Source organism: Heteronotia binoei, chromosome 17, assembly GCF_032191835.1.
Source record: "Heteronotia binoei isolate CCM8104 ecotype False Entrance Well chromosome 17, APGP_CSIRO_Hbin_v1, whole genome shotgun sequence".
Lineage (NCBI taxonomy): Eukaryota > Metazoa > Chordata > Lepidosauria > Squamata > Gekkonidae > Heteronotia > Heteronotia binoei.
This window is the reverse complement of record NC_083239.1, coordinates 26,239,501-26,254,559: the sequence shown is the minus strand read 5'-3', so window position 1 is coordinate 26,254,559 and position 15,059 is coordinate 26,239,501. Positions and strand designations below refer to the sequence as shown.

The following is a 15,059-nucleotide window of genomic DNA, read 5'->3' as shown; positions in this document are numbered from 1 at the left end:
CTGTGAGAATTCTCTCAGCCCTACCTCACACGATGTCTGCTGTGGGAGAAGAAGGTAAAGGAGATTGTAAGCTGCTCTGAGAATCTGAGATTCAGAGTGAAGGGCGGGGTATAAATCCAATTTAAAAAGGAGGAGGAAAATGTGCTGTCAAGTTACATCTGACTCATGGTGATCCCATCCATGGGGCATTCCAGGAAAGAGATGAGGAGAGGCAGTTTTTCATAGCCTGCCTCTGCATAGCAACCCCAGTGTTCCTTGGTGGCCTCCAATCCAAGTACTGACTGTGGACAACTCTGCTTAGCTCCCAGGCTCTGATAAACTTGGGCTAAGCTGGGCTATTTCAGCTTCTTAGGGCAATAAACCAACAGGCATAAGTGAACAACAACAAAGGGAAACAGAGAATTTAGTCCACAAAAGGGAATGAACAATAAAGAAAGTTTACCTTTCCGGGCAATTCGGATGCAGTTCACCCTTGTTTCCTAAGGAGAGAATTAAAAGGAGAAAAGACAAATGGTTATTTAAAGAGCAATGGCCAGAATCAAACTTGATCAAGTGTCCAGAGAAGTGGCATATACATTTCTTTTAGACAGAGCAGGTTTTTCTTTGTCTCAGGACCTACTATCTGAGCCAGAAGTGCTGGGGAGCTGAACCTGGGACCTTCCAAAATCAAGGCACTGAACCAAGGCAGCTCCAAAACAAAACCAAGGGAAGAGGCACTGAGACTTGCTGAGATCTGCGTTGCTGAAGTCCCCATATGGTTTGTGAGTGCTGCAGATCTACTGAAATGCTATGTGAACTGATTAAAAAAGCTGGGTGCTTAAAACTGTAACTCCATCATTTGTAATCAGAAGCACATTTGCCAACTGTGTTGCTTGGCACTGAATCCCTGTCAGCAAAGGCCCAAGGTGGAGAATATCACCCCCAAGGCTGCAAGAGAGGCAATTGTCTCAGCGCAGCTTCCAGCCCAGGTGTCTGGAGATTCCAAGGGCCAGAACAGAAACCATCCATCACTCCCCTCCCTTTCTCTTCCCTGCTCTCCAGCTCCTCCTTTTCAATCCCATCTGCCTATAGGCTTCCCAAAGGCATCCCTCTGCATTGCCCAACGCCTGCCTCCCTGTCTGCCTGCCAAATGACATTTTAATGCAATGGCTGCAGATGGGAAAGAATGGAAATTGAACAAATGGGCACCGTTTTTCATCATGTGCACCGCAGCTATTTGTTACACAAGGGCTCCTCGCTGTGCTATTTGGGGTATTTCTGAGCAGGATCTGCAAAAACATGGCAGGACAGGACTGAGGAGGATGGAAAACTAGCTACAGTGTATACCAAGGGTCCCCAACATGGTGCCCATGGGCACCAGGGTACCTGCTGACACTTTCCCTGCTGCCTGCCAAGTGCTTTTTGAAAATGGGTGGGTCTAGCTGTGGCTTTTTCCAAGCAGGACTTCTGATTGGCTGTGCAGATTAAAAGGAATCCTGTTAAACAGACCTTCTATCTGGAATGTTGGAGAATTACCATTAGAGTGGTATATAACCTCGATCCCTGACATTTTGTAGTTAGCCCCACCCCATTTTGTGACTGGCTCCACCTCCTGTACAGTCATTTTGTGATTATGCCCATCATCCTCTGTCAGAATTCCAAAGATGCCCATGGAGACAAAAAGGTTGGGGACTCTCAATGTACAATTCCCAAGAGGTCCCTTCTTGCAGCTAGACCATGAAATCCATCTCTTGGCACTGAATGACATTTGGGCTTGAGAGACAGAAAAATGGAGTCAGTGGTGAGAAGCTACCAGCTTTGCTTTCAAGCCCAGCAAGTTGTGACTAAGTGCCAAAAGTTGGTCCAGGCAGTACCTTCAATATATGAGAATGTCTAATACCAACAAACCATGAAGCTGCCTTATGCTGAATCAGATCCTTTGTCCCTCTAAGTCAGTATTGTCAGCTTGGACTGGTAGTGCCTTTCCAGGTTCTTGCTGAATGCAATTAAGGAAACAAGATGTGTGGACTTCCAAAAACTTTTTATTTGAAACCGGGACTGTGCAAGCACTCTGCTCTATCAAGGAGAAAGATATGGAAAATCAGAAACGGAAAGGAGGACTGACCTTTATGGGAATGGTATCAATTTGCACTTTATGCCTTAAGATGTATTGACTGTATATTTTGAAAGCTTTGTACTATGAATTGTGATATTTATTACTAAATATGGAATAGATATTATGGGGATTGTTAAATTGCAGGCATTTGTTATTTTTCGCAGCTTGTTCTTGTTACATTTCCAGGTTCTCAGGCAGAGGTCTTTCTCATCACCTACTGCCAGATAATTGAACTGGAGACACCAGAGATTGAAGCTTGGACCTTCTGCATTCCAAGCTGAGGCACAGCCCCTTCCTTCAGAATTGCTTTCTGTAATGAGCAGCATCTCCAGGGCCTCAGGCAGAGAACAGGTCTTTCAAAGGGCTTTTTTTGCACAATGAACTCCTTTGCTTATTAAGCCACACACCCCTGATGTAGCCAATCCTCCTGGAGCTTACAGGGCTCTTAGAATAGGGCCTACTGTAAGTTCCAGGAGGATTGGCTACATCAGGAGTATGTGGCCCAATATGCAAAGGAGTTCCTGCTCAAAAAAAGTCCTGGTCTTTTTTAACACCTACCGCCTGAAATCTGTTAACTGGAAATTGAACTTGGTACTACTTGCATGCAAAGTACTGCTCCATCACTGAGCTTCAGTCACTCACAATGAAGTCACTTCATTCCCATCTTCTGCTTCTGGAGAACCTTAAAATGGAATCACCTGGAATTGAACCTTAGGACCTTCTGCAGGCAAAGCATATGCTCCACCTTGATCCCTCCTGATACAGTCATCTCTCACACACACCTGATTCTCAGGTGCCTTTAACTGGAGTTGCTTGGGATTGAACCCAGGACCTTCCACAGGAACACATGAAGCTGCCTTACACTGAATCAGACTCTTGGGCCATCAATGTCAGTATTGTCCACTCAGACCGGCAGCAGCTCTCCAGGGTCTCAAGCAGAAGTTTTTCACATCACCTGCTATATGAACTTTCTAACTGGAGACATCAGGGATTGAACCTGGGACCTTCTGCCTGCAAAACGCATGCTCTGCCACTGAGCTACAGCCCTGCTGACAAAACCTATGAGACATCATTTACTTAGTGGAAGCCGTGCCTGCCCTTTGCCAGCACTCTGGCTACACACAGCTGCAAGAAACCCATGCCTGGACTCTTTCAGCTTTTGGCTCTCAGGGCATGACAGTTCCTAGCTCTCAACTCTACCTCCCTCCCAACCCAGTTGTGGAGATGGAAGCTGCTGGAAAGTGTCAACTCCAGACATCAAGGATTCACCAAAGGGCACCCCAAATGCTCCCGCAGTCTTCTTGAATGAAATTCACCAAGACAAGGAATAGAACCTCAGGGTAGTCAGATCAGATTTATTTCTGCAGCAAAGCCCAGGTGGCTGAAGCGAGGCCAAGTTATTGGTGTGCCTTACATCTTCCTGATCGGCACAGTACAGCCTGCTAGGGAAGCTGCAGGGGACAGGCCAGCCAAGGGCCTAAAATCTGCAGAGGCCATTCTCCTTATGTTAGCAGATGTACGGAGTCACTGGAAGAAAGGGCGTCAAAGCGGAACATCTCCGACTGAGGAGCTGGCTGGCTTTTGGCCATTCTTCCTCTCCAGATAGTCTTAAGAGAACACAGAGATCTTCTTTCTCCCTGCTGCTGGAGTAATATATGTGAAATGTTTTCTTTTTAATTCTGTGCATTTTAAATTTTATGGGGTTTGGGGTTTTCTTTTGTTTTTAGTTCCATGTGGTATTAATTTGGAATGTTTTCTTTTCTACTATTCAGTGCAACATTTCATCAGCAATTTGTGCCTTTACATTTGTGTGTTTTAATCTGTGCATTAGACTGGTAGGAGTTTTATCCTTTGCAGCCTAGTGTTACACTGTTATCAGCCTTTAGCCCAGGGGTGGTGAAATTTGCTTAATGTAAGAGCCACATAGAATAAATGTTAGATGTTTGAGGGTGGGTGAGAGGGAGGGAGGAAGGAAGGAGGTGATATTGGATTTATATTCCACCCTCCACTCTGAATCTCAGAGTGACTCACAATCTTCTTTATCTTCCTCCCCCACAACAGACACCCTGTGAGGTAGGTGGGGCTGAGAGGGCCCTCCCAGCAGCTGCCTTTTCAAGGACAACTCTGCCAGAGCTATGACTCAAGGCCATTCCAGCAGGTGCAAGTGGAGGAGTGTGGAATCAAACCCGGTTCTCCCAGATAAGAGTCCGCGCACTTAACCACTACACCAAACTGGCTCTCCCACACCAAACTGGAAGGAAGGAAGGAAACAGATGGGGAGGGAGAGGTGGAAAGAAAAGAACTTTAAATGCGTTCTCCAAGCCATGGGCTGGCTTGGCTTGGCTAAGTAATTTAAAGAGAGAAATGCCTTCACCAAGCTGGCCGACAGGGCGGTGGAGGCTTTGAGAGCTACCACAATATGTGTGCAAGAGTCACATGTTGCTCCTGAGCCACAGTTTGGTCACCCCTGCTTTAGCCCAAGGAGATAAAATGGGATATAAATGTTTCAAATAAACAAATAATGCTTCTTTGCACCAAGAAGTGGGTCAAATCCAGCCACTTTTTTCAGCCCATCTCACCTAATCTGCTGCCTTACAATGATCCCATGACTTTTGTCCAGGCAGGCCACACATTTCCCTGCATAGACTTTTGGTGGTCCAAAAGGACCCTCTCTTCTCTTGTTTGCCAAACTGCTTGAATTCAACCTATTACTGGTGGTGGTAGAAAGTGCCATCAAGTCACAGCTAACTTGTGGTGACCCTGTAGGGTCCTCAAGGCCAGAGACGTTCAGAGGCAGTTTGCCATTGCCTGCTTCCATGTCATGACCCCGGTATTCCTTGGAAGTCTTCCATCCAGAAACTAGCCATGGCTGACCCTGCTTAGCTTCTGAGAGCCGACAAGATCCAGGTCAGGGTAACGCATTATTAGCTGTAGCCAAGCATTCCAGATTGAGGGGAAAGGTTAGAAGTTCATTAATGAAATGCTTGCTTTGCATGCAGAAAATCCAAGGATCCAATTCCACAAATTTTCAATTCAAAATAGTTTCAGGAGGCAGAGCTGGCCTTGGAGAGTATATCCCTATTATAACCGTGCCAACACCAACCACTAGGCAGACTCTAGATAAGAAAGCTTTCTTATGTTATGTAGACTGTGCTTTGGGAAGACTGCTTGCTTAGTATGCAGAATGCTCCCGGTTCACTTCTCAGCATGGCCCCACAGGACAAGTGCAGCAGTTGCCATTTAACGTAATAATGTTTATTATTTATATAATGCCTAAGAACTAACAACTACAGAAACAAAGGCAGTAGCTTCCTAGAATTCTCCCAAATGGTAATGTCAGTGAAAACAAGCAAGGCACAGGAGTTGCTGTCAATACAACACAATTTAATAACAGGTGTTTTGGGTTGATCTATAGGGAGGAGCCCCGTGCTGCAGAGTGGTAAGCTGCAGTACTGCAGTTCAAGCTCTGCTCATGACCTGAGTTTGATCCTGGCAGAAGCTGGGTTCAGGTAGCCGGCTCAAGGTTGACTCAGCCTTCCATAAGAACATAAGAGGAGCCATGTTGGATCAGGCCAATGGCCCATCCAGTCCAACACTCTGTGTCACACAGTGGCCTATATATATATATATATACACACACACACACACACACACACACACACACACACTATGGCTAATAGCCACAGATGGACCTCTGCTCCATATTTTTATCCAATCCCCTCTTGAAGCTGGCTATGCTTGTAGCCGCCACCACCTCCTGTGGCAGAGAATTTCATGTTAATCACCCTTTGGGTGAAGAAGTATTTCCTTTTATCCATTTTAACCTGGTCTTTTTCCAATGCTATAATATCCTTTTTGAGGTATGGTGACCAGAATTGTACACAGTATTCCAAATGAGACCGCACCATCAATTTATACAGGGACATTATGATACTGGCTGATTTGTTTTCAGTTCCCTTCCTAATAATTCCCAGCATGGCGTTGGCCTTTTTTATTGCAATCGCACACTGTCTTGACATTTTCACTAAGTTATCTACCATTACACCAAGATCTCTCTCTTGGTCAGTCTCTGCCAGTTCACAACCCATCAACTTGTATTTGTAGCTGGGATTCTTGGCCCCATTGTGCATTACTTTGCACTTGGCCACATTGAACCTCATCTGCCACGCTGAAGCCCACTCACCCAGCCTCAACAGAGCCCTTTGGAGTTCCTCACAATCCTCTCTGGTTCTCACCACCCTGAACAATTTAGTGTCATCTGCAAACTTGGCCACTTCACTGCTTACTCCAAATTCCAAATCATTAATGAACAAGTTAAAGAGCATGGGACCCAGTACTGAGCCCTGCGGCACCCCACTGCTTACTGTCCTCCACTGCAAAGACTGCCCATTTACACCCACTCTATGCTTCCTATTAATTAGCCAGTTTTTGATCCACAAGAGGACCTGTCCTTTTACTCCATGACTCTCAAGCTTACTAAGGAGCCTTTGATGAGGAACTTTATCAAAAGCTTTCTGGAAGTCAAGATAAACAACATCTATTGGGTCCCCTTTGTCCACATGTTTGTTTACCCCCTCAAAGAACTGTAACAGGTTAGTGGGGCAAGATCTTCCCTTACAGAACCCATGCTGAGTCTTCCTCAATAACTTGTGTTCATCAGTGTGCCTACTCCATACCATACCAAACCTTTAATGGCATAACAGTTGTGAATAAAATACGCAGAATATAAAATTTAAACATTGGAGATAAAATCAAAACAAAACCGAGATTACAGATGCATTCATACATGGTCAGATTTAAATTTAAGGATGTCAGCCAAAAATCTTCCCACAGCCTCGCTAACCTCCCACTCAGTATCATTCAATAAATAATAACAGGGTGGCAGAATAGACAAATCTGGGGAGAAAGAAAGCTTGCAAAATAAATCTTTACAGAGGTTATGATAAATGGAACAATCAAGCAATATATGCTGAATTGAGTCGGGAATATTCGCTCCACAGGAACAGAGGGGACTCGATGATATCTCCCTTGTAGAACTTTGGAGGGAAACACATTTAATCTAGCCAACATAAATGCCCTGCGATGACTCGGAATGGTTGTCTGATAGATAATGGGTCATTTTGCCACAGAAAGCATAAAGACCTAAGGATGCTGGAGAGCAAATATAAGGGTCTGTTGGGCGTAGTTTCGTTTCCTCCAACTCCAACAATCTCAATTTAATACATCTGAAGATATATGACTCATGTGCCTACTTGTTCTGTCCTTGATAATGGTTTCTACCAACTTTCCCGGTATTGAAGCCAGACTGACTGGCCTGTAATTTCTCGGATCTCCTCTGGAACCCTTTTTAAAGATGGGGGTGACATTTGCTACCTTCCAGTCCTCAGGAATGGAGGCAGATTTCAATGAAAGATTACATATTTTTGTCAGGAGATCCACAAGTTCAACTTTGAATTCTTTCAGAACACTTGGATGTATGCCATCTGGACCTGGTGTCTTATTAGTTTTTAATTCGTCAATCAGTTGTAGGACCGCCTCTCTTGTCACCTCAATCTGACTCTGGTCTTTCAACACCCCTTCCAAAATTAGTGCTTCTGGAGCAGGCAAACACTTCTCGTCTTCCACAGTGAAGACGGAGGCAAAAAATGAATTCAGCTTCTCAGCCATTTCCCTATCCTCCTTCATAATCCTTTTACCTCTTGGTCATCCAAGGGGCCTCCCTGGCTGGTTTCCTGCTTCTAATATATTTGAAGAATTTTTTATTGTTGGGCTTTATGTTTTTTGCAATATGCTCCTCATAGTCCCTTTTTGCCTGCCTGATCACAGTCTTGCATTTGATTTGCCACAGCCTGTGTTCTCTTTTATTAATCTCACTTGGACTAGATTTCCACCGCTTAAAGGAGTCCTTCTTACCTTTTACAGCTTCCATTACTTTGTTTGTTAACGATGCAGGCCTTTTCTTATACCTGTTTGTGCCTTTCCTAACTTGTGGTATATATTTTATCTGAGCTTCTAGGAATGTAGTTTTAAATAGCCTCCAAACTTCCCAAGGATTTTGACTGTATTTACCTTTCCTTTCCTCTTCACATGGCTCCTCATCTCAGAGAATTTACCCCTTTTAAAGTTAAACGTGGTTGTGCTGGTCTTTTGGAGCAACTTCCTATTTATACAAATGGTGAAATCAATAACATTATGGTCACTGCTCCCAAGTGGTGCGATCATTTTCACATCTCTCACCAAGTCCTGAACATTACTTAGGACCAAATCCAGGATCGTCCCACCCCTGGTAGGTTCTGTGACCATCTGCTCCACAGCACAGTCATTGAGAGCGTCTAGAAACTCAGTCACTTTCTCTCGACCAAAACAGACATTGACCCAATCAATCTGAGGATAGTTAAAGTCACCTATTATGACACAGTTTTTACGTTTAGCCACTATCTTTAATCCTTCCATCATATTATAATCGTCCTCTCTCTTTTGATTTGGTGGGCAATAACAAACTCCCATAGTTAAATTTCCTTTTGAGCCCTCTATTTCGACACAAAACATTTCTAGAAGGGAATCTAATTCTCTGACCTCAGTCTTACTGGGCTGTATACCCTCTCTGACATACAGAGCCACTCCACCTCCAACCCTTCCCTCCCTATCCTTTCACATTGTTGATGCCAACATGCACCACGACCACTGGCTCCTCCCCAGCACCATCTATCAGCCTATCTACAACACGCAGAATGTCTGCTACCTTCACACCAGGCAGGCAAGTCACCATACGGTCAGTATGTGGTTTTGCCAGCCAGCTGTCTACTTGCCTAAGGATCAAATCACCAACTACCAAGACCCCCCTCTCTCCCTGCCCAGGGATGGTTCCTTGGCGTGAAAGGATACCCACTCACCAACTGAAGAAGAGGTCCCTTCTGAGGCACATTCCCCTTATCCTCAGCATGGTGCCCTGTTCCCTCTCGACCCTCATGCTCCCTGGCAGCAACGGGGCTGCCACATTCAGAGTGGGGTTCATCTAATACGTCCCCAAGAGTCTTCTCCGAGTGCCTGACTGTCTCTGCTTCTCCAGGTCAGTCACCTCGACCTCAAGGGTACGAACTCATTCCGAGGACCAGGAGCTCCTTGCATTGAGCACACACCCAAGACTTCTGTCCTGTGGGCAGATAGTCGTATATGTGACACTCAGTGCAAAACACTGGAAAGCCCCCACCCCCATGCTGGCATTCTACCTTCATGATAGCTTTTTTAAAATATACAGTTCCCTTTTAAATCCTGTTTGTTTATGTGGCTTTCCTTCTGGAGGGTCTACTTACCTTATTGGGAACACAAGGAAAATAGGGATCTGGGTTCCTGGTCCTTACACAGCCCCCAGGCTAAGAGTCATAGGCCAAGAGCCCTTTAGCTCTCGCCCTTCAGCTTGCGCCTTTGGCAAGCCACAGCTTAATAATGCAAAGAGGGTGGGGCCTCAGTCTGCCCCAGGAACACAGCCACTCCTAATCAATCAGTAACAATCACCTTTAGCCCATTCAAACCAAACAAACAGCAGTTCCCCAGCAACCACAAACTCAGAATTTTCAGCTATCATACAGTCACACAAACTCAGAAATTCTCTGCAACTCCTCCAGCTGTTTAGAAAGCCAAACCTCACCCTTATAGCACTTCTTATCTGCTCTCTCTGAGAGCTCTCTGAAATGTGCCTTCCATCCTTCCGAGGTTGGTAAAATGAGTACTCAGCTTGCTAGGGGTTAAGTGTAGATGACTGGGGAAGGCGATGACAAACCACCCCATAAAAAAGTCTGCCATGAAAATGTTGTGATGTGATGTCACCCCAGAGTTGGAAATGACTGGTGCTTGCACAGGGTTTTACCTTTTATCGGGAGCCTTTACCTTTTATAGGGAGGCTGTTCAAAGGAACAGGAAGGCTAATCTATGGTCTTTGAGCAGAGGGGCTCGGGTCCAAGCTCCATAGTCAAAATAATTCTAAAAAACTGGGGAGAGCCAGTTTGGTGTAGTGGTTAAATGCACGGAGTCTTATCTGGGAGAACCGGGTTTGATCCCCCACTTGATCCCCCACTCTTCCACTTGCACATGTTGGAATGGCCTTGGGTTAGCCATAGCTCTGGCAGAGGTTGTCCTTGAAAGGGCAGCTGCCGTGAGAGTCCTCTCAGCCTCACCCACTTCACAGGGTGTTTGTTGTGGTGGAGGAAGATAAAGGAGACTGTGAGCCACTTTGTGATTCAGAGGGTGGGATATAAATTCAATATCATCATCATCATTCTTATGATAAAAATCTTGGATTGCTGTCAATCACAAGCTGAACCTGAATCAGCAGTGTGATGGGGCTGCAAAATGTAAATATTATTTTAGACTGCATTCGTGGAAGCATAGTTTCCATGAGAAGACACAGTAATACTCCTTGCTTGCTCTAGCTTCATTGGGAGTCTTGTGTCTAGTTCTGGGCACAGAGCCAGGCTAAGGAAGCTCCCAAGCTCCCTCCTCTCTCTGAGAGCCAGTTTGGTGAAGTGGCTGTGTTGCGGACTCTTATCTGGGATAACCAGGTTTGGTTCTCCACTCCTCCACTTGCACCTGCTGGAGTGGCCTTGGGTTAGCCATAGAGGTTGTCCTTGAAAGGGCAGCTGCTGTGAGAGTCCTCTCAGCCCCACCCACCTCTCAGGGTGTCTGTTGTGGGGGAGGAAGATAAAGGTGATTGTGAGCCGCTCTGAGACTCTGAGATTTGGAGTGGAGAGCGAGATATAAATCCAATATCTTCTTTATCTTCTTCTTCTACATTCACACACAGGGGTACATATATTTCTAATAGCACTACTCTGGCGGCCAGTGTTGAGCAAGAATATTCTCTGACACTGGAGAACCTCTGCTAGTCAAAGAAAGCAACACTAAACTATATGGACTAATTATCTGACCCAGTACATGTCACTTGTTGTCCACCCTTCTGAAATGCAGATGAGGGACATCCTGAAGTCTGTGAGAAGGAGAAGACTCTTGAGATGGACTTGAAATGAATCCTAGTTTACAATGAGAAGTTGCTACTTACCCCTTTGAGATTGCTCATGGCCTGGAAGTAGATGAGATACGCCTTCTTGGGCTCCAGGGGTGGATTCCAGTAGCCGCTGTATGTTTGATTGTCTCCAACAGTGAAAGGCTTGGCTTCTGTGAGGCTGCTGGGAGGCAGTTCAGCTCCAAAGTAGTGAACAGATCCACGGGACATGGCGTCATCAAAGCTAAGGGGCACCGGAAAGCACTCCTGGGCCCCGACCTCCCGCTTGATTTTCTTTGGCCTGTCTTCTTCCACAATGACTTGGTATGTGCTGGGGACACAGGTCCGGGAAGCAGGTAGGAGGGGAAAAAAAAGAGAAATGGTAAAAGTCAGATGCCAGCTGGCCTACAGCACAGGTATGCCATATGCCCAATCTCACAGCTAGGGGTGGAATTCTAGCAGGAGCTTCTTTGCATATTAGGTCACACCCCCATGATGTAGCCTATCCTTTAAGAGCTTACAAGACTCTTTTTTGTAAGCTCTTGGAGGATTGGCTACATTAGGGATGTGTGGCCTAATATGCAAAGGAACTCCTGCTAGAATTCCACCCCTGCTCACAGCCAAAACCAACAGAGTTGTTGCAGAAACAAAGTGGAAGAAGGGGGACCTAAACTTGAACTACATGGAGGAGTTGTGGGATAAAAAATGGGACAGGTATCTGTTGTTTCCCCATACCAAGGCTTAAAACAGCCCCATGAGAAGCTATTTCCAACTGAGCAAATAACAAGTGGTGGAGACTAACCTCTCTTAATCCATGAGCACCAGTGTGGTATAGCAGTTAGAGTGTTAGACAGGATCTAAGAGACACTCTAAACGTTATACCACACTGGTGCTCATGGATTAAGGAGATTATTCTTCATCTCCTACTATTTTCTCAGCTGAGAATAGCTTCTCATGGGCTGTTTTAAGCCCTAGTTTAGGAGGGGAAAAAACCCTGTCCTGTTTTATCTCAGCCTTCTTCCACATAGTGTAAATTACCTATGTAATGCTGAATATGTAATTACCTATGCAATGCTGAATATCACACTTTCAATGCACCTTGCTGCTGGATTTGACTGTATGAAATGGCAAAATTCTCTTGCAAACCATCATAAAAAGGCACTGAAAGTGCAGTACTCAGTATGTGTGAAAGTGCCAAAAGGCCTGAATCTCCACTGTTCTCTGGAAGCTCTCTGGTGACCCTGAGCTAGCCCCACTTTTTCAGCTTAACCTACCCTACCTCACAGGGTTGATGTTGTAAGGCTAAAATGGAAGAGGGGAGGCAATCTAAGTTGCCTTGGGTCCCCATTAGGCACAAAAGCAGGGGATAAATATCTAGAATAAATGAATATCAACACCCTGCTCAAGCTGCTTTTGGAAGCCAAATTACATATAAGAAATTCCAGTCACGGAATTTCTCCATCATGCCTGCTGAGGGCCACAATGAGCTATCATTTCAGTACAGAAGAGAGAGACACTAACCTTCAAATTAGGTCTCACTTATAAATTGTTATCTGAGGGAAGGATTGTGAGTCTGCACCTTTTTTAAAAAGAGTGATTTCCATCTGACTTTGCTGAACAGGTAGAGTGTGAAAGGTAACAGGCAATCCAGCCAAGACTAAAACAGGAGAGTGAGCAAGAAACGGGGCAGATAAAATCTCATATTTCAGAGAGAAGTTCTTCAGGGTCTGCCCGCTGCAGAAGAATAAGAGCGTGCTCCACCCACCTGGCAAGGAGCTTCAGCAAGGCCGGCATCACCATCTATACCCAGGGCATTCCCAGTCCACTCACTTGTGCTCCATCACCCATGGTTCGTTGATGCACACACTGCTCAGTGCCACTGAAGCATGGCCTGCAGACAACTATGAGCATGGGCAGTGGGAGTGACTGGCGAGCGGACAAAGAAAGGTCACCAAAGCATATGGGAGGCATGCAGGTGGGTGGGGGAGAGGGAAGGAGGGCATGAGTGCCTGGTGGTGGGCCAAGGAGAAGGGGCCCTGTGAACACTCTGCTTGGGCCCAAAAAAAACTGGAACCAGCCCTGAGTGCAAGCCCCTGTGTTCAGAATCAGGAACTCAAAACTAAGCAAGAATGCAATTTATTGGTAAGCATTTATTGTGAAATAGTGGTTGATCTCACACCAATTCCATATGATTCTGAATGGCCGTCTGTTTACAAGGGGGCTGAAGCCCTTTGCTGAATTTAAATTTGTGACAAATCTGCAGTTAGAAACCAAAACTAGACATTTAGAACAAAAATTAAAAGACAGTTGATTTCCATTCAGGAAAGCAATCACTGTATGTCCAAATCCAACTATAGCACATGATTCCCTTAAGCAGATATGATTTCTTATACCTGATTGGTGCCCCTCTGCCCTGCGCCGGCCTCAGCAAAACAGTGATGGTGCTCTCTGACTCTCCCAGGGGTGAAGGCATGTCTCCATAATCAAAACTGGGAGCTAAAAAGAGAAACAAAAAGGACAATTAGTATATGCAATAAAGGGGTGGGGCTGTAGGTCGGTAGCCTACCTTTCAACACCCTAAAGAATAACATGTTTACCGTGGCCTGAGATTTTGTAAGCTGGAGCCTGTTTCGTCAGAAATGAGATGACAAGATTTACTGAAAAGAGACAACAATACTAGGAAAAGTTGGAAGCAGCAGGAAAGGAGGTAGACCCAACGTGAGATAGATTGACTCAATAAAGGAAACCGTGTCCTTCAGTTTGTAAGACCTGTTAATGATAGGACATTCAGAGAGTCATTAATTCATAGGGTTGCCATAAGCCAGCAGCAACTTGATGGCACATAACACACAGGAAATGCCACATTTGGTTGGCATCTTTATATCCAGAGCGGCAAACCGTGGAAAAGTGAGAGAGAGCCCTTACAAAGAGAAGGATGAATCACACACATACATAAACCTCTAAGGAGGAACCATTTCTGTTGTTGTTTTCTAATGAGCTAACTATCCCAAAATGCCTACCCCGTCCAAGGCTAATAGCATCGTATTCTCTAGCATTAAGTGGTCCAGCTGAGAGGCAGTAATGGTCAAAAGCATGGGAGCTGTCCAGCAATTTAGCAATCTTGGCAAGTCTCAACAAAGAGCCAGGAGATTTGAGTGCTAGCGAGCAGAGGAGCTGTCCAGAGAGTGCAGGTGCTGAAAAGCAGGAGCTGGTCCATAGGACTTTTGTATCAGCAACTTCCAGGCAGTAGACAAGTTCTTTGTGTGTTTTTTTAAAAGCTGCCTAGCTATTTAATCCAGCCAGATGTAGCAATGTGGTCCTGATGAGACTTAGATCTTCCTTTCTCAGAGGAAGATCTGCAATAAGATGTCTTGTGCTACCAAGGGAAACATTACAACTTCTGGTTTGGGTGTGTCTCAGATTTGTTGTTGCATCCCAGAGATAATCTTCAGAAGAGGTGCAGGGGATGGTGGTCAAATGTCAATGTGTCCATTTAGAATCTACCTAGTTCCCGTAATTCTGCTGATTCCTTCAATGGAACTTCCTCTTACATAATGTTCTCAGTCATTCCTTCTGGGTATCCTGTCTCTCCCAGCATGTAGTTTCGGAGAGAGGGGGGTCTTCTCACCCCATTCTGATTCAGAGCTTGTTCCTTTCCAAGTAACAGATGAGGTACTAAGGCTGAGGCCTTATTTGTACCAGTGAGGAATATCTTAAGTATATGTATACAGACATGAAGCTGTTTAACACCAAGTCACGCTATTGGTCCATCTAATCCAAAGTTTTCTACTTTGCTGGCAATGGCTCTCTAGGGTCTCAGGCTGAGAATGATCTTGCCCAACATCAGTTATGTGAGACCTCCCAAATGCATGAAAAACATGCACTCTGCCATTTAGTCACAGCCATGTCCCTGTAAGGACTTCACTTAAACTTTGCAGGATACAGGGGATATGCAGCCGTTAATAA

The 15,059-nt window shown here is 45.3% G+C and overlaps 1 protein-coding gene across 12 annotated transcripts in view; it reads right to left on the bottom strand.

Moving 5' to 3' along the window:
• The window catches only part of PTPRU (protein tyrosine phosphatase receptor type U), a 495,642-nt gene that overhangs the window by 154,273 nt on the left and 326,310 nt on the right, over nucleotides 1-15,059 (bottom strand). For all 12 annotated transcript variants that reach the window (XM_060257887.1, XM_060257891.1, XM_060257888.1 and 9 more), the window contains exons 11-13: nucleotides 13,487-13,589; nucleotides 11,151-11,424; nucleotides 443-479 (exon numbers count right to left, since the gene is read on the bottom strand). In XM_060257887.1, the coding sequence (XP_060113870.1) occupies nucleotides 443-479; nucleotides 11,151-11,424; nucleotides 13,487-13,589 (414 nt within the window). The remainder of the gene's footprint in view (nucleotides 1-442; nucleotides 480-11,150; nucleotides 11,425-13,486; nucleotides 13,590-15,059) is intronic.